At 40.7% G+C, this 27,718-nt stretch overlaps 2 protein-coding genes and 1 long non-coding RNA gene across 3 annotated transcripts in view; 2 read left to right on the forward strand and 1 right to left on the reverse strand.

Moving 5' to 3' along the window:
* LOC113459438 (uncharacterized) overlaps positions 1 to 1,030 on the forward strand; it is a 57,035-nt gene extending 56,005 nt beyond the window's left edge. The window contains exon 4 of the long non-coding RNA XR_012580828.1: positions 619 to 1,030. This is a non-coding gene — a long non-coding RNA (uncharacterized LOC113459438). The remainder of the gene's footprint in view (positions 1 to 618) is intronic.
* On the reverse strand, positions 1 to 27,542 carry RTF1 (RTF1 homolog, Paf1/RNA polymerase II complex component). The gene is given in 19 exon segments (XM_074543026.1): positions 1 to 1,376; positions 2,136 to 2,247; positions 2,537 to 2,632; positions 3,701 to 3,778; positions 4,352 to 4,409; positions 4,784 to 4,905; positions 6,139 to 6,216; positions 6,789 to 6,896; positions 6,981 to 7,068; positions 7,408 to 7,490; positions 8,405 to 8,582; positions 9,193 to 9,328; positions 10,165 to 10,276; positions 11,863 to 11,977; positions 14,022 to 14,226; positions 15,700 to 15,847; positions 24,164 to 24,274; positions 26,870 to 26,959; positions 26,961 to 27,542. Coding segments are annotated over 19 exon segments (2,592 nt in total). The 5' UTR covers positions 27,528 to 27,542; the 3' UTR covers positions 1 to 1,269.
* Positions 27,161 to 27,718, forward strand: part of NDUFAF1 (NADH:ubiquinone oxidoreductase complex assembly factor 1) — a 7,202-nt gene continuing 6,644 nt past the window's right edge. Inside the window, exon 1 of the mRNA XM_074543030.1 lies at positions 27,161 to 27,299. The gene's annotated coding sequence lies outside the window, so the exon portion shown is untranslated. The remainder of the gene's footprint in view (positions 27,300 to 27,718) is intronic.

Raw genomic sequence — 27,718 nt, forward strand, 5'->3', positions numbered from 1 at the left:
TTGTTTGGAAAAGTTCTTTTTAAAATGTCACTTATATTTACATTTGATTTTTTTTTTCTTTTTTTACACCTGAGTGATAATTCAGCTGTCAATTTGTGCCTAGTCAAATATTCCATAAAGCCATATAATTCTTGTGCTCATGTTGCACTCCACTTGTACTAGTTTATATATGAAAAATGTCCATCACCTACCTCTCATATTACCCACTGATCTTTCTATTATGTCCTTCCCCTTCCATAGAGTGTGATTTTTTTAAAAAAATTTTTGTTTATGATAGAAGCCCCATTTAAATGGTTCAGAAAGCAAGAAACAAAGTAAGCTGGAGTCCAGTGACAACATGATAACTTAACAAATAATTAATATTGAAGGCTTGGAGAAGAAACTAAAGCCCAACCAAATGAGCTCCCCAGGATCACCCCATAAAAAGCTACTTCACCCAGTTACAGCTGTAGAGTCTGGACATGCTATAGATGACAAGTCCCACATTAAGAGCTGTGTACCTCTTGCTCATCGGTTAAGTGTAATTAAAAAAGAGAACATGAAGTTAAACAGCTATATCAGCCAAGCCGTTTTAGTAAGAAGAATCACATTTAATGAGTTTCTTTCTTGCAATTTCAGATGCTCAAATACAGCTGGTAGAAATTCAAACAGCCGTAAAGAACTGTGACAGACGGATACAAATAGTACTGCAGCTTAAAAATGATAAAAAACACCTGAAAAAAAGTCACACAACCCTCCCAAAAAAATTTACACTTTGAACCTAGGCCAGTTTTTGAAGATTCCCTTCTCCAAAGCTAGGATGAAGGAGGAAGAAGAGGGAGAAAGTGCAGATGACCTTCCAGCCACAAAGGTCTTGCGCCAATGTTTATTCACTGTGCCTGTGGTGGTATGTAAGGGGAGATCACCAAGTGCTGATTCTGCGACTGCCAAGAGATTCCTATGGAAATCCAGACCTCAGGCTAATACTGAACACAGAGTGGACCAACGAGCTGCATCAACAAAATAAAAACAAAACTCAAACTAAAAGAAATGGGAAAACCCCAAATAGCACAGATCCACATTTGTGAGGGGAGCAGAGGAAAGGGCAAGAAGGGAGGTCTATACAGTAAATAGTTGAATGGTTTATGTTACAGATGACTGGCAGTTTTAAAGAGTCTCTTCCCAGCTCCATTGCTGCTCCAACCCAGAAGGGAGAACTGAAAAGGGAGGAAGAAAAAGTAGGACATCATCATGGAGCATGCAGGATCAGAAGCAGCAGAGTGGGCATGCTCAAATAAGCCCCCGTCTCTTTTTGTAGTCCTCCAAGTTTAATGATCGCCGAGGGGCACCATCTTTTGCTGGAGGAGCCTTGGAGGTGATGGCCAGTGCCTTAGATTCTGTTGGGGACAAGAAAAGAGTAAGGACAAAACCACAGGCAAAATTTTTACTTGTTTTTGCTGACAACTTCACCACAAAATCATGTTTGGCTTCTGTAGTACATATCTTCAGTTAATAATACAGACAGTATTGGGGAGCTTATACTCAGACATGCAGCACATGCAATTTTGACTCTGTATATTAATCCAGAGACAGATAGTAAGCAGAAAAAGTCAAACATTCTATCTATGTCTACAACACACATTTTCATCAGTCTCCAGATTCTTCTGCTAAGCAAGGATACTGCATAAAATGTCAAAATGGTGTTCTGTCCCCTCATCCTTCTCTCTTCAGCGTCCTTCAGTGCCTAACCCTTATCTGCTTGCTAACTCAAGTTCCTAACTCTCACTAGCTGTTACACAAAGTCTCTTGTTCTTGAGCTCCTGCCTCATTCTCTAGTCTTACATCCAGAGCTGACCTCGTTTTGAAAAACAACTTCTCCTGCTCTTGCTTCTTGTCTTTGTGCATTCTTAAGTACTTCCTAAATTATTGTCCTCCAAGAAACTGCAGATCTAATCCTTCAGGTAATGAAAGAAATGGATGTCACTATCACACATCCCCACCCTCCTCAGTTCAAGATATTTGCCAAGATGGTAAACAGAGTCCTTACTCCCATTTCCAAAAGCCCACCAAATCCTTGAAAGAATTATTCTGGAAGAAGTAAGTTCTATCAAAATGGGCTGGACAATCACATCCCCAAACTCAGATGGAACACCTACCTGAACTGGGAACCTGAAGATCAATCTTTACATCAAAGTCATGCACTTTGAAAAGATCTTCTGAGAGGTCACTAGCTGATTTAGAGTTCACATCTTTATCTTTTCCTTGACCCTGAAATGAAAACTACAGGTAAGTCTCCAAACCTTATCTGGCCACAAAAACAGAGATAAAAATATTTTTTCCCCTCTTCTGTCATAAACACACTTAGTGTAGCTTTCATACTGCTAGAGCAACTTAAATTTCCTTTTTCAAGTAACCAACAAACTGTTGCTTTTTATGATAAAGCTCTACAGGGTACCCTGTTCTAGAATTGAAACATGCATCTCTGTTACTCACGAGCTTCACAGAGCAAAAGGGTGACAGTGTGAGGAACATAATGGAGACCAAAATGGAAACTCACCTTATTTATGTCCTTTGGAGCATCTGGTAACACACCAGATCCATATTTTGCATTTAGCTGGGCAAGGATGGCAGCTTGGACAGCAGGATCTCTGGACTGCAAAGGTGAAATATTAGGCAAGAATAAAAATTAAAAATACATGCATTTAAATTTGCAAAAGCTAGAACTACATTTTGGTAAAACAGTTTTCATATCCATGAATCTAAAATCATAAGAGACTGTATATGCGTTCACCCAACTTTCAGAATCCCAGAAGGCTACTGGAATCATTCTGGCATTATCTGACAATAACAAACTAAAAATCATCTTCAGAAAGAAACCAGAAATACATTCCCTGATTATACAGTTTGTTTCTGTGACTATTCTTGATGCTACTAAGTATGTATTTGATTTCAGCTTACAGTTCTGCCTGAAACACTGACAAGCAATGCATAGAAGACTACTGTCTTTACCTAATAGTTCTCTAGCATAATAAAGCTACTCAGTTACAAGTCTTTTCTATTAAAGTAGTATTTCAGAAATATTTCATTCAAGCCCTGCAACATAATTTCTCTTTTGTTTCCTTGCTGGTTTGTGGAGACTGATGAAAGCTGACCTGAGCAGTTGGTTTTTTAGGTACCTACACCAGAACCACATACTCTTCCAGAACAGACCTCAACAAGGCCAGATTACTTAGAAGGAGGAGGTGATCACCTTGCTACTCATCAGTTATACACAGAGGAATTGCAGGAGAAGGTTTTGCCACAGTATCACAAGGGAGGTTTCTGTTGAACTACTTCATCCATCACAGGCCCAAATGCTTGTTCTCCTCTCACCCTAAACTGATCTTTCAGGAAACTTTCAGCTAATTAAAAGTGAAACTCACACCTAAAGCAAACTGTATTCTCAGAGCTAACTAAATCTGAATAATTCAACATAGATGAACTCATGACAGAAGTCTCAATCATGGTTGCTTTTGCAGTACATACCCACATCACTTATGTCCTTCACACTTTGCATTAAAAAAGAAGAGGGACCAGGATCTCACTCAGCTGTATCTCACACTGCCATTCAGGGCGTTAATAGCATATGGCACAGTTGGGAATTTTTGTTCCTACATTCTGGATGGCATTGGTTTCTGTTTTTCAACAAATTGCCTCAACTGAACTTAAGTCTTACACTCACATTAGACACTATTGTGGGCTTGCACTGCCGCCTAGTAAAGGGGTCCATTTGTTGGTTCTTCATGCTGTGACTTTCAGCCTGGAGAAGAAATAGCACATGGTTTTGCAGAGTTTGCTACTTGTTCTCTTTTAAATCCTCCCACAGCCCCCCATCCATGCAATTACTCATTTGCTATATACAATACTGAGATCGGAGAAAAACCAGCAACATTAGAGATTAGAAAGATTTTAATGCACCCACTGTCCTGTGCTTCACAGGAAAAAGTGTCCTTATTGCATGCAACAACAGCAAATACACACACAACTCTCAGGAAGGTTAATGCTTAAGCATTTGTTAACAAGCTTAACTCTTCCTTAATAAAAATGTAACTACAAAGCACCGAATATCTCCTTCACTCTTCTCTTATTTGAAGTCTCCTTTATGAGGAGACATTTTCTTTTTCATATAACAAGCATTAAGTCACTCTTATAGTGACTAATCTGCTGATAACTGAATTGAGGAAAAGGATAAAGCAATGTGCTTTCAAATCCTATCATTTGCCTCTATGAAAGATTTTACAGATTTTAAAAAATTAGCAACTTTGCCATGCAATTATCCCTCTGCATCATTTAATCTCTACTTGTAGAAAAGTATTAATTCAGCACTATTTACCACAAGAGCCTTCTCAGACTCAACGATATTCCACTCTCTGTTTCTCTGGTTGATGTAACTGCAGAATGGAAAAAAAAAGGAGGGTGGGGGAAAGAAAAAGAAAGTGACTATCATTTATCAGTCCCTACACAGCAAAACAGCTGAAAGCATTCTTGTAGCTTCATCCTGACCACAAATTACTCTTATTGCAATGCAACTGCCCCCTGGGGTATATAGAAGAGAGTTTACTTTTTTGACAGTTTTAACAGCATGACAGATACAAGAAAGTGAAGATAGACAAGCACTAACAGAGCCATTACAATACACATTAACACAGTGTACAGGAAAAAAGAAACAAAATCCTGCAGTTAATTTGTTAATGCATTAGTTTGTCTTTTTTACATATTGTTTGATACTATTTAAGAAAGAAAATTCCCAGTATCTGCTTCTTACCTGATTGCAGAAATATTTTTTGTTCGCTGACGATCCAGGGCCTCTGCTCTCTCTTCAAGTTCATTAAGCTGATCTTGAATCTGCTTGGCCTTATCTTGGTCCCCCAAATCCTCAGCCATAGCCTTCAACCAAAAATGAACTCATTAGGAATTGCTCTCTACCCAGAATTACTCAGAGAGACAAGAGATATATCCGTGAATCAATGAGCCAACCCTACTTCAGTCATGAATGTTCTTCCCTGAATGGTAAGAGTACAAAAAAGAGCTACACTTTGCTTACAGCTCAGGGCAAAACTGGATTTCTTATTCTGAAGAACTCTCAAAACACTTACACTAAGAAGGATGTAGGAACACCAGTCCCAGCATGGGGAGGACAGGTCAGTGAGATGACTTAAATTACAAGTTTTATTAAAATTTAACATCCCTATTTAGCAGATCAGGAAAATAATTATTTCCACAATTCCCAGTTGCCATCTACTTCAGGGAGCGGGGAGTCCCCTGAGGCACGACAACAGTTTATTGCGCCACCTGGTGACAACAAAAGGCAACTGCACTCCTCATCATTTACATGCTCGTGTATAGTAAAATAGCGACCACAGGAAAAAATACAGTTAAACCAAGGAACCAAGAAAGGTACATTAATCCGAACTCTTGGATTTTACTGTATATGAAGCTTTAATGTCTCGAGTAAGACACACAAATTTTGGCTCTATTTGTGCAGTCCCATCTTCAGAGATACTTAAGACTGCTCCTTTTCTTCACTTCTTGGGTTTGGCTTTTATGCACTGTTAGGTCTACTTGTTACAGGATGACTACAGGTAAAAATAGTTCATGGCAAATAAACCTTTCAGCCACTTCTTTTTTTTCAATAGAAATTACCAGGCATAAAGTGACAATTCAGTTAGTCCTGAGTAAAAAATGTAACACAACTTCTGTTTTTCCTGTCTTAAAATAAGAGGAAATCAACTTCCAAACATTATTACTAAGTACTCTAAAAACAAAAACAAACAAAAGCAAAACAAAAAAAACCCAACAGCTAAATGGACCAAAAAAAAAAAAAAACCAAAAAAGAAAAAAACTAAGAAAAAATAAAAAGTTTCTGAGGCAGACCAGTTTAAGACCTTGTTTAATGGACACAAGAGACAGCTTAAATTGTTGGCAATTGCCCCTAAAAAAAGGGGGTGCAACAGCTGACTGGATTCTGAGTATTCCGATCCCAGCAATGAACCCTGAGAACCCCTTTCCAGCTACACAGTTAAAGTTGAGCCTACTGCTGACTTCTGTTAATCCAGATGAGTTCCAATTCTTTGAAATAAAAGACTGCATTAAGCTTGCAGACATCATCTCATCTCTCACCTTCTCCTTTAACAGCTGAGTTTTCTTCATGGCATAATTTGGAGGTGCTTTTCTGAACCTTTCCTTCTCCTTCACAATCTGTAAGATGCAGAGGAAACAACATGAATATGCAAATATGAAATCTCTATTTCAGTACTTGGACATTAGAACCAACAGATGAGTATCACCTAAGAAATTTATTTATTGCTACTGAATTTGATGTATGCTCTGATAGTTCTGTTTTCTAGTTTGTGCTCTTGGTAATGAGTTACAGCTCCATTCTCCTTACTACCTACAAAAGCCTGATGCTAATCACCTTTGGTCAGTACCAAGCAAGTACAAAACTGCAAAACTTGTGATAAATGCAACTACCACGATGTTGTCAAGTTTTTCACAACTTGAGAACTAAGTTGCCATACTCAGGAGTTCAGAGATACGCAACACAAGTTCAAGAGGAGATAACAGGGCACAAATGATAAAGAAAAGCAGGAGTGAACACAAAACAACAGCAGGATCACCAAGCTACTCTATCCAGTTATGAAATTTCCTTTGAGACTTTTACTTCCTTCTTGGAATGCAAATACCATGATCATTTGGCTTTGTAACTGCTACTGCATGAATTCCTGTCACTTACAAGCACTGACACAGCTTCACTACAATGCACCATTTACCTCTTCAATGTCCTGATCATTAAACTTGTAGTTGAGGGCTTCTTTGATGGACACTTCCTTCTTGTTTATCTCATCAAGTGTGGGTAGCTGCATCCCAGCAGAGAACATCTAAACACAAGACAGAGTTACTTTCTACTTAAAGCATGTTTGGCAGAAGGCTGCTAAGAAGAAACTGAAGTCTAGCAAACTTACTGCTTCCTTCCACTTCATAAATTCACTTTCAGTAAATTCCTGATTTGAGACAAACTCCAAGCGAAACACACGTGAATCATTGCCATGCCTGCAACGATAAAATGCAAAACACCCCCATGTGATGGTGTAAAGTGGTGACATTGGATCTATAAGTGCAATTTGATTAAAGAAGTCCAAAAATAAACAACCACACATCAACATAATCATAACATCCTGCATGAAATGTTTGGGCATTTTTTCATTTCCACTACACACAAGCAGGAAGGAAAAAAACCCAAATAAACCCAAACCAAACATTCTAGCATTAAGTAGCGTGACAAGGCTCAGTCTACTTTTCAGTTCTCACCTCCAAATCCCACACAGACCATTATTGGCTATGAAAAGGACACTGATTCATGAACTAAAGAGCATTCCTTTAGTATCTTACCGCAACTGTAGGCCTTTGTTTGTCCGTGTGCCACCAAGCTGGTAAACCTTTGCAGTCTCTACCACCCCTGTTATTTCAGCAACCTGTATCGCAGAGTATAATATATGAGAAGAAGGATGCAAGAGAGGTTTAGGGTTTTTTTTTCAAGTTTCTAGAATGTATCGGGCACATTCAAACTTTTTCATTAGAAATAAAAAACCATAATCTAGCTAACAACTCTAACCAGATCAAGAAAAGCAAGACACTTCAGTATACGTTATCAGGTACTGAATGAGTTGCTTCGTACATAATTTTTGAGTTAGTAAATTATACCATCTGAATGCCTGATGCAGTTTTTGTATCTTCTCAGCTCTGCCTTCCTGCCTAAATAGTGTACTCTCTCCTACCTTTCCTATTTCCTTCTCAAATAACTTTGGTTTGAGTTAACATATGTTTCAAACGAAATACACTACTGCTGCTCAGATACTAAACACAACCCTTCTGGGGCCTTCTAAAGGTAATTTTAGAGACTATTCTTGTATCCTATGATTACAACAATGAAACAGAAAACCAAAACTGTGTTCTCAATGCAGTCTCTTCTGAAGGCACAGGGGTGTACTAGAAACTTTGTAAAAAAAGAGTCAAGACCACACAATAACTTCAGAATGGTCCTAGAAATAAGGAATTAATCTTACTCATCCTTACTTGGTCTAAGAAGAGTCTGAAACTCTAGTTTGCAATACAAATGATAAGACAGCATGAACCAAAACTGGAAGATCAGGCTTTTTTAGTGCTCCATCTCTCTCACTAAATTTACCTCCTCCCCTAGGTGGTCACACAGATTTATTTATTCTTAAACCAGTCTCCTCAACCTCTTTGGCAGCAATTACATTTTCTGGTTATAAGCAATCTTTTTTTATCAGTCAAAAAAAGGTACCTGGTACCTGAGACCCGATAAGCTGCAAATATTTTATTGCAGCACACAACAAAGAACTAAATCCCTCAGCACTAAACCCACCCGATAAACAGGTTTGCTGTTGTGATTGCCGATGCCAATGCGGACGAAGCAGCCGGTGACGGTCTTGGCAAAGAAGGGCATGTGACACCAGCGCTCCAGCTTGTGCCGCGACAACCGCACTCGGTTCAGCTCTTCAGGCAGGGACACCGGCTGCGACTTGGGAGGGATTTCTTCTTTCCTGATTTGGGAAAGGTGAGAGAGAATAAAGAAAAAAGCAGAGACATAATTGAAGCCCAAAAAGAGGGCCTTGAGTAAGGTGCAGCATGAGCACCTTACATAATTTAAATTACCAGTAAAAGGAATGATTCATCATGCACTAGTTGACTGTAGATGTGTGAATTTAGCATTCATGAGAAAGGCTTAAGGTGAAATCCTAGACTTATTAAATACTGCCCCTGCTACCAGAAAGCAGAAAGACACACGCCGAGGCAGTTTACAGACAAATGCTTTAAGATAAGCCAGCACATGTATCTGCCCAGATAAATGCCAGAGATCTGCAGCTGCTGAACTGCAGGTCTAAACAAATCAGTACACAACAGTGTAATCTGGGCTAAATCTGACAGTAGGGAACTGAAGTTGCAAACCCACCCAAGGTAACAAGTCCCATGAACCATGATATAGTGCCAAGGACTCAAATTTGAGCAATGCAATTTTGCCCAGAGGCAAAAACACTTTAGAGACACTGAACTGCCCCAAACAATCCTCTGAAAAAGCATGTGTCTACCTAAAGTAGATCTCTATTTTTGAACATACTTACAAGTAATCATAGCCTAGTGTTTACTACTTACTCTTCCTCTTCATCAGAGGATGACGATCTGGAGGAGCGATCGCTTTTCTCACTAGACTTATCATCCTCCTCCTCCTCTTCATCATCAGAGTATACTTCACTAGTTTTTAATGGCTGTTTTTTTGCAAGCAATTCAGCTGGGTAAAGGACAGAGAACAAGGAAAAGCAAGCTATAAATATTTTATGAAATGCTTCCCTATATGAGCTGAACCTTAATTGCTTTAAAAAAAGTCCAAGAGGCAGACAGGTATTAATTTTACACTAGATACAGGTGGCACATGTTCAAATCCACTAGTAAGCTGTGCACTTCGTTGACTTCTCTCTTTCCATATACATGAAGTATTTAAAATCATTCTAAACCTCAATTGTACTTAATTTCAGTCTCCCAATTTGACTGCACATAGTAACTCAAGATGCGTGTAACAACTGGATGTACAAGAAAAAAACTATTATGATCAGACAACTCATTTTTATTTCACAAGGAAAAATAAAAAAACCTCATGTTTGGAGAGGATTACAATGAAGTCCAGTAGAGTAAAAAATATGGCTGCATCAAGTTAGTGGAAAGATGGACAAGATGATGTGCCAGTGAAGAAACAAGCAAATGTAGACAGGGTATCACAAGTACAATAAGCAGGAATTTGAATGATTCAGAGATTAAAAACCTGAATCCAAGTGACCAATTCAGATACATTAACTAAACCTTACTAAGAACCATTCAGTGGACTGTGATGAAAGTTCTGGTGTTAGGCCACTCCAGGGAGGGGCAGGGGTAAGGAATACTCCATCAGTGGTAAACTGCCAAGTACCACCCTAGATAGTCATGATGGGCAAAGGCCAAGGAAAACATAGACATGGAATTCATTCACTCCAAGGTGTAGGATTGTTGCATTTATTTGAAAGAGGAAGTAGTGCTTTCAGAAAGCTGCAATAATGCCTGAAAAACTGTAGCAAGAGCAACATCCTTTCATACCTGTTCTGTTCTTCCTTTTCTCTCTTTCTGCTTTTAGCTCCTCCATTGCCTGAGATTTCTTGTCTAGCTTTTCATCCCGCTTTGATCTCCGCTCTTTGTTATGTGACATGACCTAAAAACATACACAGAAAATCCCTCAACACCATAAATCCATAAGTTGAAAAGCATCAAAACAAATATTTGTTTGCATACTTTGAAATTTTTTCAAATAGAAATTACTAGCTTATTCCTTTTTGAAATCAGTTTTTTTCAGTTCATTTTTTATAGAAGGTAGAGAGAGAAATCAATCTGGAGCATATTTCTTTATTCTGCTTCATATCAAAATTAATGAACATATTATAAGTTCAACATTTCTGCCACCAAGTAGTAGTCTCAAAATTCCTCCTTTAAGTTACAAAAGGACAGAGAAATAAAACAGAAATAATTTAGCAAATAACATGTAATGAGGAAAAACTGCATGAATAGTCTTCTCATTTGCTGCTTCTGCAAGGCCAACTCAAAGCACTAGTTTTCATTTAGTAGCAAAGGAAAACGTCATGTTAAAAAATACTTTAAGCAGAAAGAAAGTTGCTTGTAAAATCTGCAAGATGGATCCAAACTTTAAATGTTTAACGTCTTTTTGTGTTTTCCATTTCTAACAGTTCTATCTCTATAGAGAAAGCAGCCTTTATAATAAGCATAAAAGACAGTAATTTCAGCTAAGTTGAAGTAATTTCTGCAAGGCACTGTAAAAGAATTCTACATAACATCCTTTTACACATGCATATATGTATTTGCAAGTACACTTTGTGTATTATAAATGGACTATTAAGGCATACACAATGTACATATATGGAGTTGAGGGAGTAGGGAAATGTGATTCACTCCATTCAACATGCGCCTAAGGGAAAACTCATCTCACCCAATTAGATTTTGGGTGTTAAACATCTGTTTCACTAGAAAATAACACAGTGAATGGTCAGCCGAAGATGCCCTCTTCCATTGCACAAAACAACAGGCAACAAAAAGTGTAAACAATCAACTGGTTCTTAGATGGCTGAAGTTAGGCAAGATGAATCTCATCCCTCTCTGGGAGCCTACCTGCCCTGACTCTGTATTAATGGCAGGATCTTCACTATTTGAAATCACAGTTCAGTTACAGAGGCCTGGCCTCAAAAAATAATGTTGTCCTCTTTTTACTGGAGGTAGGAAAAACTATAGAACTACTTTTGTTCCTCCTGGCATTCAAGCTTTTCCTTGACATCCCTGCCAGAGCAAACTAAGCATCTTTGCCTCTGTACGTATGTGCACACAAAATAATTAATATGATAGCTGAGGAGTTTTTGGTCTGCTCTCTCAAACTTTTCAAGAAGAGCATGTATGGAATGTTTCAGACTGAACTACAGAAGTTTGGCTAAAGGAACTGTAAAAGGTCTTTTTCTCATGTGGGAGGGCTATCACAGCAACTGCAGACATAGCTGCAACTTTGTATTTTTCATTAAAGTAGTATCAGCGCACCCCTCAACAGGCCAAAGATGTTAACTTCCTTAAATGAACTAGAAAAACTGAAGATAGCTTGAGCATATAAATTAATTAAATTCTGATCTGCCTACTACACTGTTTGAAATTAAGGGAAAACATTAGGGGTAGAGAGGCCATATCCTCTCCCCTTTCTCCAAGAAAAAAGGGGTTATTACAAAGAACAGTTTTATTTCCTACCTGGGATTCCTGGATCTGTGTGAGTTTTTTCTTCTCCTGCTCTTCTTCTTGCTTTTTCTTTTTCTCTTTCTTTTCTTTCTTTTTTGCTGTTTTTAGTTTTTTCTTGATTTCAAATCTAGGAGAAGTTATTGGAACAAAAAGAATGCATGAAAGAATGCGCTTCCTGAGAGGGCAAAGGATTGCTCAGATGCTATCACAATAGGCTGCAAGTAACACTTCAACTGCTTGTTCCTTCTCCCTTTTATGTTACCCTGTCTCCTATTCCCATCCCCTCCCTTCCCCAAGAAAACATAGTGAAGGAAAAGCTGAGCACACCTAGTGCCGTCCTACAGAGAGCTAACCTAAAGGGTTGATGAGACCATGTAGAAATTACTATTCCACAGAAAGATTCCCTTACTCCATCTTCCTCTTTGCCAGTGCAGCGATCATTGCAAGCTGCCTCAAACTAAAATCATGGGGCTATTTCACATAATTTGAACCTAAACAGCTAAAGATTTTCTTTTCTTTAAAGCCACTATCATGCTAGCTTTTTCATGCTTAAACTTCACCTTTTTACTGGCACTGGTCTGTATAAGAATGACTGCCACATTTCAAGTCCTCCTTCAGCAGCTGAATTCTCATCAGACTCAGTTTCTGCAGAATAATTTAGGCACTTCCATGTCTACCTTCATGAAATATATCACCCTGATGTCTTATTTTCAGCCACTGAATTCAGAAGAGTAGTAATTTCAATAGAACAGGCCCAAGAACGAGATTCCACTGCACCCTGGACTGGTCATTGCTTTAGTGAAGTGGACATGGACACAGACAAGAAAAAAATAGCTTTCAAAAACTGAAATTCATAATATGTTATCTACATGCACACTACACAGTCGATTCTTCTTCAGTCCTTTACACCTGGATTTTGTAGACAACAAACTGAAGTGTCAGATGAGCTCATTGCCCTTTATGCCTTTAACATGAAGCATGACACACGAGGCACAGGCATTATAGCAGATGCAATGTCTGCTGTAATCCAAATGAACTCACAGCATAATGTGCACACAAAGAGCTTTTGAAAGATTCAGTTTATCATAAATGACTACCCCACCACCCCCTCAGTTCTAACTGCCAAGACTTTACACAGACAGCACAAATTCAATTAAGATTAAATCAGTAACTCAAGCTTTGACTGTTTAGCTTGCTTGTGTCTTCTCCAGCATTCATTCTAAAACAGAGACATTCAGTTACCAGGAAATAGAGAGTAAAGTTTGAATAATATGATGTCCTTCTACATGATTTAAATCCAAACTTACAATCATTCTGATCCCTTTGAGGAGAGCAGCAGACCACATAAGATTCTGAATGTGGTGTTAAAATCAAGGCAGGCAGGCAGTGCTCTAGCTATGGCCTGGACAAACACAGTTTGGCAGTTGCTTGTATTGACATGATTTACTCAACAGATGTCGGTCCTCTAGGGAAATTTCTCAGCAAATGAGAAAAGAGAAGGCACTAAAGAAGAAAGAAACTCAAGAAACCTTGTCCCATACATGCCAAATCCTTTTGATTAAGACACATGGGAAGTAAAATACCCTTACTATAAAGAAGCTGCCTGGACAGTGTAACAGCTACAGATAAACAACAACACAACAGTACATAAGATACTAAAGGTTCCATGAAAAGGACATATCCAACATCACTCATTATTTCAGTATCTCTACCTTATATTAGGGCCCAAACCAGTTTCACACCCATATACAAGCAATCCTAACACTGATCTGTGCTTCACCATGGTTTTCTGAAAAGTTGCAGAAACTCATGTACACCTTATGCTTTGTTTGCCTTTTCCCAAAGCATCAACACATGACAGTTAATACAAAAAAGATGAAGAAAAGCAGGCCTTCTGACTGTCTGGCATCTAACCTATGGGGCAGTAACATAACTACAAGAGTAGCTGATAGAACCAGGCATATTCAACAGCTGAGAAAATTTTAGATACTGTCTCCTAAAAGAATATGCAGAACTCCTGCTGTGTGTTTCTTAACTACTACAAGGACAGTTAATTACAAAAAATATACAATCAAGCTTAACTCACTTAACAGTACTGAGAGCACAGTCAGCATACTCCCTATGCAGCCTTTAAGAATTTGCTACCAAATATCAACAGACATAAAATTCACCTTCTCTTTAGCACTTCTCTCTTCTCTATCCGGTTAAACAGTTCCTGCTCTCTCTCCTTTTCCGTCATTTGTTCCAGTCGAGCTCGGTCTTCTTCATCTCCCATCAGGTCTTCTCCATAGCCATCATGGAATTCCTCATCTTCAGATGAAGAATCTGAATCTGAGCTAGATGAGGAGCTGTTGCTTTCTGAGTCAGAGACTTCTCCTAAATCAAAAATATAAGGTAATGAGATTCAGCTGGGGCAAAGCCCAACCACTTCATTATAGCATATTAGCAAGAGATAACATGAATTAATTCTACACTTGTCTTCCACTATACTAAAAACATACATATAATGCAATTTAAGGCCCGATTGAAATTATCATAATATATGTATGCTAAAAAAATTCTAAAATGAGTGGCACTACATTTGAATACAAACTGGGTTTTAATTAAAAATTCTTAGTAGACAAACAAATTTAAAAGGCCTTTTAGTAATGTGTTGCAGTCCTACAGTTAGACGTCTATGCCCATATGCTTATGTCCCTCACAAGTTGCTTATACAGGCATGAATTTGTGTGCACACACCTCAAACACCATGATCAACCACCACAGAATTAACCACCTCATTACAGCAACCTGAAGGACCAAAATTAGTCAGGTGAAGACTGCAACACTCAGAATTGCTACACCAGGAGATAAAGTTGAAACCAATATCCTCAGGGCTGGCAATGCCCTGTTACTGTAACAAGCCCTCCCAGCTCCACCTGGGTTTAGGGAACAGCTGACTCCCCTCTAGTGTTGGGTAATACCACCTTTAAACTTGGTCCAAGTCCAAGTGCTTTGATTATCTCACCTCATTGACTAAATAAGATTGAATTACAAAAGCAGGCCATTAGGATTCCTTCTTTCACTTCCATACTGGTATTAGTATTTCTGGAAACTTCCAGCTTTGCAAGCTCACACTATGAAAGCCCTTGATTTGTAAGCACTGGTATATACAGGTGCAGTCACTCCATGCCTTTGTCTGTATCTGCTGTGCTTGATACACTTAAAACTGTAAGCTCCTTCATATACTTTTTTTTTTTAGCATCAACGGAAATTGCAAGTCAGCACCTGCAAACCTTCATGGACACGATGAAACAGAAGATAGGAATTTTGCCCAGCATTGAAATATATTCAATATTAATGTAAAAAAATTCTGACAAAGTTATAGAATGATTTTTCTTCTTCTATGTCAGTATAAATGTGCAAGAATTCCAATTCAGAGTAAATGCATAAAAAAGATGCTCTTATTTGCATCACAAACACTATGTACCTTTCCCTTTGTTGTCACAAGAAGTTTGGGATGGGAAAGTACGTCAATGAGAATCAAAAATGCTTCCCACACGGATAGATAGGACATGCTAGAAGGAAGCAAGGAAGTCTCTTTTCCAGGAGAAAGTCAAGCGATGAAATGTCATTCATTCTTCAGATGAAATAGCCTTTACCTTGCAGTTGTAATGGAACGCTCACAGCAATGCTACACTGAATTACTTTAAGCCACAGTAAATGTAAAAGTTACCCTGACTGTAAGTTACACAACTAAAAATCTTTGAAGATGGTCTTCAATATCACCATGCAACATTTCTCTCCAGGGTGCACAACAGGTAAGTTCACTTGGACTCACTCTAAACAAACGCACAAGTGTTATCTCACCCTCTTCAGGTGCTGAGCTCTCAGCCGAGCTGTCTTTATCCGAGCTGCCGGAAGAGGCAGCTTTGTTCATCTGTCTCTTCATGGCTCCTTTCTTCTCTGCCTTACCCGCTTTTCCCTTTTTTTTGTTTTTAGAACCTCCAACAGTCCACTGCAAGGAAAGAACCAAGAAAGGGATCGTGAGACACAAACACCACTCTCTTCTCCCTTCTCCAGAATACTGGAGTAAAACCAGCTGAGAAACAGCCCAACAGCTGACAGCAAAAAAATCATACAAGTGTAAAGAAGAGAAAAAAAGAGAAGCCAAAAGGAAGCTTATCACATAAACGAGAGCCTTTTACAAGGTTTTCGGGAGTAGAGTGTTGTGCGGTTGGTTGAAGTTTTTTCTTTGAAAAAAAAAAAAAAACAGTTTTAACAGTTGGTAGGTGACTGCTTTTAAAAGATAATGAAGACTTCAAAGTTGGCAATATCTGCCAAGCGAGGAGGTATTGAAAATATTTCCCTAAGAAAATAATTTCAAAAAATGTGTCCAATGTGTTTGTAAAGATTGGCTTCAGTTTACTATTGAACAGAAGCAACTGATGTTTTTCCAGAACTAGTTTAAGCAGGAGCAGATTTTACATTCATGAAGGACACCAATTATACGTGACAGCCTCTTCAAAATCTTGGTTTTACCAAAAGTACACAGTGTCTGTATTTCTATGCAACAAGCCAACAGTGCACTCAGAGATGCAGGTGGTGGCACTACCCCCTAAGTACACAAAGAAGAATCAAATCAGAATAACAGAAGTCAGGAAAAAAAGGAGAAAAAAATACAGTATCAAGTCCAAATTTTAATTTTATTTTAATATCATATTTTCAGTTAACTTAGATCACAGTTTCCAAGTACAGGACTTACACCACCAGACATACACCACACAGATAGCCATTTTAAATCCCAAAGTCCCAGAAGAACTAGTATTTACCTTACAGTATGATTTCTTAATAGAATTTTTACATTGTTCCAACTACCTGGGTAAAGCCAGAAGGGAACAGAAGCAATAAAGATTGCCCATCTATTACTTAAAGGCATTACAATATTTTTGCACTTCACCACCTCTTTCTAAAAATTCTCGAGGCATAAGACCCTCAGGCTTTATATATACATATACATATATATATATACACACACACAAATCCTCTAAATACCTGCATATTATTCTCACCTTTCATGCAAAGCACCGTCTGGTTGAACATGGAATCTTAAAAAACCAGTCATAATGCAAGTGAGCAAATACAACTGTGCATAAGTGAGGTCTTGCACTGAAAACTAGTCTAAGTGGAAAAAAAAACCACCTTAGATTTGAGCTCAAATACATAAAAACTTCAAGCTTCTTACCCAATCACTCTATCCTGGGGGATGAATCAAGTCTATCTCTGCAAACAGTCATCACTCCATCAAATTTGATAAATTGTTCTGTCTGATAAGATACCATCCTCAGAGATCCCTGGTGTTCAATTACTCTAGATGAAACTCAAGCAAGTAATTATAAACCACCACCTAATCTAACAATACCTGAACAAATACCTTTGGAATTGGCCAGGTTTTGATTACTCACACCCAACCTTGTACTTTCTATATTACCAAATGATTCATCATGTACTTTAGGCACCATCAGAGTATTTAGAAGTCTCTGTCAAGGCCAAAGCTGGTTTTGTTCTTTTTCCTGAGGTAAAAGTACAGTGGTGAGCCTTGCAATTCATACCCAATGTAGGTACCCCAGAGTCTGCTATGGTCTGTAGGACAGCTGAGAAAAACTGCACAGAAAGCTTCTGACTTTACACCAGCCTGAGCTTGTACTGAAGTTTTTACTGGCTTCAGCATTGAAGTTTTACTTGTTCAGTGTTACAATATTGCTGTCTAATATTATTTCTGGTTACTATGCTCATATAAATCAGTAAAGAACAAGCTTGCACTCTGTCTAAATCTACTCAAATCTCAGCATTAAGGAATCATCTCCCAGGTGAACAGAAAAGAGCATTTTTGCTATTTGCTCAAACACTCACCTACCACTGACATACCAGAGAGGACACAACAGCAAGAAAAGTGAAACTCAGTGTTTAGCAGTGATGCAGAGGTGCCTCCCTCTCAGAGCTCTTCCACTTCTTTTCAATGTTCTAATGCTGAATTATACCTCATGTCAGCATGCTGCACAGCAAGGAAGCAGCACACAGAAAGCCACAGTAAAGCAGCACAGTTATATCAAGACCTTGAGAGGCCATGCTGAGATTAAAGAAGCTAAGATCAGATAAAAACCAGCAGGACTTCAGTGAATAAAATGTTTAATAGCTGTACATACATGTGTTACATATCACTGTTTTCAGCTTTTAACTCACTAGTAGAATTGTGGATAAAATCTGTGACCAGGAAGATAGGACTCAAAAGAAACCTATGTGACAAACATTTGGAAAAACAAAACAAAACAAAAAAATAGCAACCCAAAAAAAAACCCACAAAGAAACACCAAACAAAAAAAATCCCACCCAAACAACAAAAATCCCAAACAAACAAACAACGACAAAAAAAAAAAAAAAAAAAAAAAGACCAAAAAACCCCACAAACAAAAAATCACACCACCAAAACCAAAAACCACCCGAACAAACCAACACAGGACAAGGTAATTAAAAATCTGCTCTCTCATCTAGGAAAGTGTGCTTTGGTTTCTATTTCACCCTGGAGATAACACTTCATCTCACTTTTGTTAATTCAAGTGACCTCCATGTCCATCTTCCAATTTCAGGGCTGTCACAAAGACAAACTCTTACCCAGCTCAGTTGCTTCTGGGCTTATTCAGTTACCTCAATCTCTCATGAATGCCTGGTTGTTCCCAGAACAACTACAAGACAAGAGTTAGGACAAATCTTGGACCACTCAAAACCAGGACAAGCACAAGACTCCTAGGCTCACAAAGTGCATTTGGATACTGCTGCACTTGCTGTTTGAACACTCAATGATCTATCTGCCCTGCTCAGAGGGAGTGGCCAATATGAATTTCTTCTTGCAACAGAGGAGGACACAACAGCTAAGCTGGCCTAGGAGGGAGAGGGAAGGAAATATTGGAAAGCCAAAGTCTTGAGTCCCTTCCTCATGCTCCAGCACACCAGCAGAAATCAAAAATACAACATGTTTACATGCAACATCAAGTAAAAACACACACAGTTATAGTCAGAAACATTTCTTCACTCTTTTCCCCTTAACTCCAAACAACAGTCACTTTCCAAAATGCCTCCTCTACTGCAGTTTCTTCAGGTCCTGCAGTCAGGCAGCCCCAGTCAATGCCTGTCATGCTTCCCATGGCTGTACAGCCTGCTGGGAACAGCCCCTCTATTCAGCACTGCCTCCTCGGCCACCATCTGGAACCCTCCGTGGTTCCAGCCACAGCAAGTTAATAAACCCGTGCACAAGTGCAGTGCCACGTGCCCTTCTGCTCATTGTTCAGCACTACCCAACAACAGAGCTTTATGGCTCTCTCACAAGGAGGAGCCAGGAGAGCCTTTTGAATTTCCCTCTTGCTGCCAAGGTTCACAGTGCTAACAGCTTGCATATTTCCACCATGAAATAGTTGGACATGATGATCCTAAAGGTCCTTGTCAACCTAAATAATTCTTTGATTCTAAGAACTCCAAATTAAGCCACAGTAACCAGAATGGACTTAAGGGGAAAAAAACACCCAAACCCGCCACATTAGAAATTACCTAGATTTAAAAGTCAGCTTCTAAAAAAACAACTACACAAAGTGATTTAAGAAAACAATTTACAGCTCAGCAAACCTGGAACATATTTCCAGTAGGGAGATGAAATGAGATTGCAGAGAAAAAAAAAAAAAAAGAAAAAAAGGAAAAAACCCTATACCTGAAGTGAGCTCAGAGTGCAGAATTGTTCTACTGCTCAGGTAGTTGCTGTTTCCTTCTATTCACACAGAGATGCATTACACACTGAGATTTTAATTTGCAAATAGGTGTTCTCCCAGCTTTTTTTTCAACCCCCTATCATGCACAAGTAAGGATGCACAAGTAAGGATGCACAAGTAAGGTTGCCAGCCTGTCGTGCCATATCCTTCCCTCCTGCCACATTCCATGGCAAGCCACAACATCAAAGTAAAATAGGTCCCTTACCAATGTGTTCCTTTCCAAGGGCAGATAAACTCCAGCTGTCCTGTTGTCATTGCATTTAAGTGCACCATAGGTAACATCAGCTCAGCTTACAAACTTTCATGCATTCATACAGGAAAAAAATAAGGCAGTCCACCAGGCAAGCCCTGAAACTTGAGTTTCAGCCTGTCTGAACTCAACAGCAGGAAGCACAGATATGAAAATAAGGCAGAATTTACTGTCTTCAGGCTTTCTCAAAGCTTGGAAAACTACAGACAGCACTCCAAGAGCTTCAAGGAGGAAAATACGCTCTACTGCTACTTTTAAAACAATAGTAAATAAAAAGCCACTGTTATTTATCCTATATTTCAGAATCTACACCTGTCATTTGAACACCTCAAACACTTTGATGATGACAACAACCTAGCAATCAGAAAACTTTAAGAACTATTTTAGACACAGAGAGGAAACTCTAGGTACGTACACCAAAATGGAAAGGAAATAAGCAAATAAAGAAAACACCTTTGGAAGCCACAGAAGAGGCTTTCCCAGGAACTGGCTGAAGAAGGCTTCATGGACCAGAGTATCACCAGACATCTGATCTACTCTTTTCATTCATGTATAGCTCCAAGAAGCTCCCAGAAATCAAATCCCAAGAAGTTATCCCCATGTTAGTTTGCAATTTAAAGAAGTTCGTTACCAACTAAATTTTATACCAGTTTTGTCCACAGCTTATTCTCATTACTCCTTTTGACATGCCAGCCTTCATAGAATTAGCTTATGCTATTCAGATTTGCACTTGCACTTTATTTGGAGTGGAGGAAGTAACACCACCTTTCTTTCTTGAGAAAAGCTTTACTAGTGCACCCACTAATAGCTGAAGGAAACTGTCTCCAGGAAAAGTCAAAGTTACAAAGCACACAGTCTATAAGCTGCGTATAAGAAGATTAAAGCATGGCCTGTTTCAAATGTCCTAAGCTTGAAAAAAATGTGTGGCAAAGGCCTCACAGAACTGGAGAACTCACTCATTTTTGAAGATTTAATCAAGCAGTATTGTAAAATAAAAGCACACAGGAAAAGACAATATTCAGTACTGTAATTTCTACAAACCCACCAAAAGACATCCCCAAAACAGAAAGAACACATGCAGTACTCGGTTCATCTGTGCTTTGCTGGAGTGCTCTAACTTAAAGTGCAGTAAGGAGCTACAAAGAGGCATAAAACCCTCTAGGCTGTTACTTAAAACCAATCTCCTCACCAGCTGCATGACTACTGCTCACCTCCTCCTCTGTCCCATAGCTCTTGACAAGATCTTCAGCTATACAGGTCCCTAACAAATGAGCACATTTGTAAAAAAAGGTATAAACAGATAATCCTCACTAAACTCCAGAATAGTACTAAGCACTCATTATATAAGTTTTCCAGTTCTGGAAGGATATTCTGTCCTGACCCTGTAGGTGTTGAAAGGCAGAACTGAACCCTTCCTGACATTAGAATGAGTGTACTTTTCAAGAGAAACAAACAGGAGCTCCTGTAGCACTGTGGCTTTCTGTCTAATCAACACTGATGTCAGTGAAGTTGTTACAGAAGTCATCCCCTCTTCTCACACAACAGAATGAATTATCTTAATGTAAGCAAAGGATGCTTAGAAGGAAAAGCAAGAGCCCAGAATTAACCTACTGCAACTGAGGAACATCATCCACCTAATGCCCTCAATCAGTAACAAGAACACTTTGTGGACACACAAACCTCTGGTAGCCCCAGCAGGAACCTGGCTAGCACCAAACTGGTTACATGCAGAAAGCTACCAGTTTGACATGGTGAGCTCTTGAGCAGACATGGTCACACACCAGATAAAGGAGCCATCTGTGTCCAGATCAGTACATCTCTTTGCAAAGGTGGCTCTCCTCATTGCAAAGCCCTGCAGTCATTGCTATTTATCAGCTCTCTGAACAAAAGACTAGAGTGATTCAGTCAAGAATGCCCCACAGCCCCACCAGAAGACAGCTCAGAACATCTCTCCTATTTCATTGCTTGCAACTCACTTTCAGTCTGGTGGCTAGAAAATTTGATTCAGACCACAGAAGTGGTTACAGAAGTGTTACAGAACTCAGCATCTAGGCAAGAAGTGCATTCTCACTGATACACATAAATATAACATTAAAGATGTAGTGACATCCCTTGGGCACTATTGTATAGATGCAGCATGATTTGTACCTGCTGTTATTCAGTTATTCCAAAATGTTTTTCTCTCCCCTATGCCCCACAAACTTTCCTCCCTCTAAAAGAAAGCAGCATGCTGCATTACACTCTGCAACAGATTTAGGTTTTTTTCCTGTACATGCAACATAGTGCCAATCTTGGAACATTTAGTGCTTTCCAGGAATCACAAAGGACACGCACATTGAAAAGCCTCTGTGGAAACACATGGGTATGATTAGGCACATTTGTCCAGAGCAACAATTTCCATGCTTTTGCCTCAAGGTCTTCACCTTGCAGGAAGTCAAGTAATACAAATTCAACTTTTAGTCCCCCCCTACTCCAAGAGGGGATCCCTCCTACTCCAATTCCCAAGGTTGAACGAACTTCAAACCAACCACAAGAATACTTATTAAAACGTGAGTTATTCAGCAGGACTAATGTAGTCAAGCCCAGGAAAGGAATGACTGGCAGAAGCAGAACTGTTGTAAGGCAGCCGCTCATCCTGCTGTGACAAGCAGCAGTTCAGAATGCATATTTCAGACACAGGAATAGAAGCAAGTGTCCTAATTACCTCTTCTCTAAATCTTTTTCCTCTTGCTGCACGGAGGTCAGAAAGAAAGAACATAGTATCAATTTGAAATGATACATAGATTAGAAAGAGTATCAAACATGCTGGGTGCAACAGTAGCACTGCTGATCTGCAAGGTCTGTGCAAATTTGTGAAAAGGTATTGTCACATTCTACACAGAAGAGGAAGGCAGACCTTACTTATCACACAAGTTAAAATTCTGACAGCTTTCAGAGATAAACACAGAATGGAAGGCTTTATCATCCACATGCTCTCCACACCCAAGTCTACTTTTTCCAGACAAGCTGGTCACCACATAACTTAGAATAAATAAACTGTGAGCCAGCAGATCTGAACACACACCATAACAGACTGAGTAGTTCCCCAATAAGAAACCTAATATATCTAGGTTGTCCACAATTTTGTCTGTCTTTATGCCTTAAACGTATATTAGATATACAAGAAGCAGGTTTTTAAGAAAATTATTGATTTGGAACAGAGTTCCAAGCATATTTATTTAAAAAATGCCACAGAAAGAAAATTAAACTGCACATTCTTCACAGTTATTGGAAGAACTCTGCTACACTAATAAATTCTTTACAGTTTATCACTGGCCTACCCTGTTAGGCTGCAAGTTGCCACAATGGATAATCTGTACTGTTACTTTAGAAGGAAAAAAAAAAACACAAAAGCCCACCCACACCAAACATCTCCCTGACAAATATTTAAGAATAGGTGGAATTAATGACCTCACTATAATTTCCAGAAAGTGTGCAAAAATATTTGTAAGCTTTCCAGAAATTGCTTTAACTCACATACCTGTATAACATTTGTTATTGTTGTCAGTACCTGTTTTAATAGGTTTTTTTAAATATTTCTTTTCTTGATGCACAGGCTTTTAACCAGCTCTAGACTATAGTACCAAGAACAAATACTAGAAACAGAACCAGCACTGCTATTCTTGTATAAGCACTGTTATACAAGAAATTGAGAAACCTTAGAACAAAGTAATGCTGAACTCTTTCTTCCCTCTTTCTTCAAAGATGTCAATCAAAACACACCCTGTTGCATATCCAAATGGCCAGACAGCTAATTCACAGCACAGTTCTTGGAGAATAAAAGCAGCTAAGTAGAACAGTTTTACTACTGTAAAATAGTACTATCTGCCTTGACCCTTCTCTCGGGAAGGAAGCTGCACTCAAAAGTGAAAATCTCACTCCCTGAATTCAGAGTCCAGCTTTAGCAGCTTCACTGCTACTTCAACAGCAAGCACGACACAGGAAAAACACTAGTTTAAAGCAGGCAGCTCACCACACCATATGAATATGGGATTACAGTGGCAGTCATCTTTTCTATATATAGACTATTTTGTATACAATTAGAATTCAAAACATATTCATTTAATAAAAAAATTCTCTGGCCTTAATGGGTCTCCATCACTGATAGCCAGTCCCAGCTTATGAAGTCAGCAGGCTAAATATACTGCATGATAAATACACTTTCACTGCTTAGGTATGATCAGACAGACAACCCACAGCAATGTCACTGATAACATGATAAAGTCACCTCATCATCACTGTCTGATGTCTCAGAGTCCGAGGATGCTGTAGGCTTGCTCACAGGTGGTTCCTTTTCTTCAGAGTCACTGCGTTTCCGTTTGGCCAATGACAGGAGCTCCTGGTGTAAAAACACACACAATTATTTCAGTGTTGTGATTAGTTTTAATAATCCAGGTCAGGGCACGTGCAGCTTCTCTGCAATATCTGAGCACATCTCAGTAGCACGACTATTGCCACTTACTAAGGAACAACTCTACCTGTGTTTCACAAATATACATGTGCACACACAATTTTAATACTGGATGCTACAAAAGGATTTTAAAGATAACAAGCTATAAAAGGTAACTATTACTATCATTACTTTCTTGGAATAAACAACGTAAGACAAGTTACTTTCAGAGTCATGTCCGGATCTGTCTTATTTGGATTGGGTAATAATTGAAAACCACCCTAACTACACCATGAAGCATCAGCCCTAAAAAGCCAAATACCAGCAGATAGCAGCTTCCTCTCCTAAATAACAGAGATGTCTGCAATTATACACTTTAAAGGGTAAATGCCTTAGACATCACTTTTACATCATGTTTGGTAATATTTAGTCAGTTTGTTCCATTCCATTTCACTGCTGGTGCATGCCCCAGAACGCACTTAAAGCTTCGGACAGACACAGAGCAGGTATCAAGCTCAAAGTCTGTGAAACTTAGTGGAGCTGTTCTGCTCAAAAGGAAGCATTTTCACAGGCAACAGACACGCACACAAAGAACTACAAGGCTCTCAAATACTCTCATCATCTACTGTTCATCACTTGTTCAGGTGACACAAGCAGTAGTACAAAACAAACATTTTTGAAGCTGTGTTACTGTCTTTGCAGTCTGCGACACAGAATCTATTCTCAGAAACACTACTCTGGGGCTGATGAGCCTTAGCTGTGTGTAGAAATACAGCCACACCAACTTCTGCAGTCTTGGGAAGTTGATGCTGGATTAGTTTCCATTAGTTTCACAACTAGAAGATTATCTCAACAAATTGATTACAATTTACTACCTCAAATGAGAACATAAACACTGCAGAAACTGATGGTCTGCCTGCTTACCAAGAAAGAAACTTTTTATTAGTTCATTAGCAATGGCATTTTACCAACCTCTAAAGAAGCCCTGCAACATCAATATAGCACAATTGTACATTTAACAGATCTCTGGAAGCTACTGAAGAAGCTTCAGTGCTTCTCTTTGGGAAGCTCTTGAAGGGAACCACCACTTTAAAGTTATAGTCCTTTTTTATTTTCTTTCTTTCTACACTTGTTCTGTGTTTTCCAACATACTATATTTAAAAGGCTGCTAGCCCTTTGATTTCACAAGCCTAGATGGCCGTGGGAATCTGTCAGACATTTGATCTACTCAGTATTTAACATTTAAGTCAGTATTCTCTCATCTCAAAAACATGGCTTCCCTGCTACCTGATCTTCATCCTTGCACACACACCTCCTTGCTGTCACAGCTGCTACAAGCTGCTCAGCGGAGGGGGAAGCACCTTGTACTCGGGTCCAGCTGCAGATGCCTGCTGCCAGTGAGGGATGGAACAGACGCAGAACCACGTGGTTACTCCCACCACCATCACTCCAATTGTCTGACTGATGCTAGAGCTAGCCCAACTCCCATTTTCAAGTTCTAAAACTATCAAACCGATACATTAACAGCGAGATGTTGGCAGTGCTAAGGACTTTAGAGGTATACAAGATCAACCACATCAGCTACAGTGTATTTGTTTTACTAGAGTATCTGATTGATTTTTCTGAAGCCCCAGCCTGCAAAAGTATTTTTGTGTGTTGGGGAAGGCTTTTTATTGCAACATAGCAACAGTTTTTGTATTAAAAACTCTGAAGGTCCAACACATAAATTACATCAGACATGTTGGCTTCAGCATATTAGACCTTCCGAACTTCTCCCCGGAGCAAGCACTGCCATCCAAACTGCAACACACTTCACCTATAATGTCTTTATTTACCATTGGAATCACACCATCAATACCTGCTACACCAAAAGGTGAATCTTTGAAAGCAGCCCGCTCCACAGGGGGAGACATCCCCTTTGCAACCCTGCCACGCTTGAACTCACACCAGACATGGCACTTAGAACCTCGGGAGATCAATACATAATTACTACCCCCTCTTACATCTACAGGCTGGTTTCCCAAAAACAGAGCTCTCCAGCGCGGTCACCAAGATTGAGAGGGTCGCATTAAACACGCATTAACACTCCGGGAGCCTGCCTGCCCCGAGCAGGGGCAGGGACCTGACACGCTGTTCTCCCGGCGTACCAAAGTAGCATGGAAAAGTTGCCCAGCCCTTTGGGCCTCTTTCCCCACTACTCGAGGTGAGAAGAGCGCGGGCAGTCGGGCCTCGCTACCCCCTGCTCAGGGCGAGACCGCCCGGAGCATCGCCCCGGAGCATCCACCGCGCCTCCGTCCCGCTGGCGCCGAGCACCGGGCCCGCTGCAAGGAGCCCCCGCCAGCGCGGGCCTCCTGCCAGGGGCGGGCCGGGGATCCGCCGGAGGGACGCGGGCTCTGCCCACGGAGGCCGCGGGGCCACATCGGGCTGAGAAGGGCGAGAGCGGCGAGGGACCGCCGGGCGGGAGCGAGGGAAGGATGGCGGCGCCGAGCCGAGCGCGGGCCAGCGATCCCAGGCCCCGCGTTCGGGCCGGGCCTGCCCGCGCACCTGGTCCAGGTTCTCCTCGCTGCCGCTGTCCTCGGTGTCGGAGTCGATAAGGACACGGCCTTTCCGCTTCTTCACCATGGCGGAGCCGGCGGTGCCCCCTCCCCGCCCCGGCGGCGGCGGCGGCGGCGCTCGCACGGCCCGGCCCGGCCTGACCCGCGCCGCCCGCCCGCCCGACACAAAGGGCACCGCGCATGCGCGGCGCGCGGGGCGGGACGAGGGCGGGGCCTCTGCTGCCGCTGTTCCCTCGCGGAACCGCGCGCTGTCCCCGCGGCCGCTCCGCCGGCGCCCGGAGACCCGCGGAGATCCCGGGTCGCGCCTCGGCCGCCGCTGTGGGCGGGACGTCGGTGGCCGCCGTCGGTGGCGGCGCAACCGGAGCGGCGCGGTGCTCGTTCCTTGGCCGGCCCGGGCGCGGCAGACCCGGCGGCGGGAGGTGAGGCGGAGTGGGTGCCGGGCTCTGTCGGTCACGGAGAGGCGAGGGGGTTCGGCCGCCGCCCCCCTGGCCTGGCCTCGCCCCTGCCCGCCGGGCTCGGGCGTGCGGGCGGGATCCGGGGCCGAGGCGCCGCAGCTGCCGGGCCGCGCCCCGGGCTGGCGCTACCGCGGCGAGCAAGGCTGCTAAAGCCGTGCCGAGGGACAGGAACCGGGCTGAAGTAGAATGCATTCACATTCTCCGCTCTCTTGTGGTACTCGGGTGAAGCAATGAGGAGACAGGTCTTCTTGATCGAGAACTTGCTCCGATCGTGAAGTGCACGACAGAGCGTAATGTGGGTTTCTTCAGTGTAGCTTTAGACATCACTTAATTAGAGCGTGAAAATAACAGTAGTGAATTTTACAGTGAGTAAAGGAAGGTGA

Source organism: Zonotrichia albicollis, chromosome 6 (genome assembly GCF_047830755.1).
Source record: "Zonotrichia albicollis isolate bZonAlb1 chromosome 6, bZonAlb1.hap1, whole genome shotgun sequence".
NCBI classification, from domain to species: domain Eukaryota; kingdom Metazoa; phylum Chordata; class Aves; order Passeriformes; family Passerellidae; genus Zonotrichia; species Zonotrichia albicollis.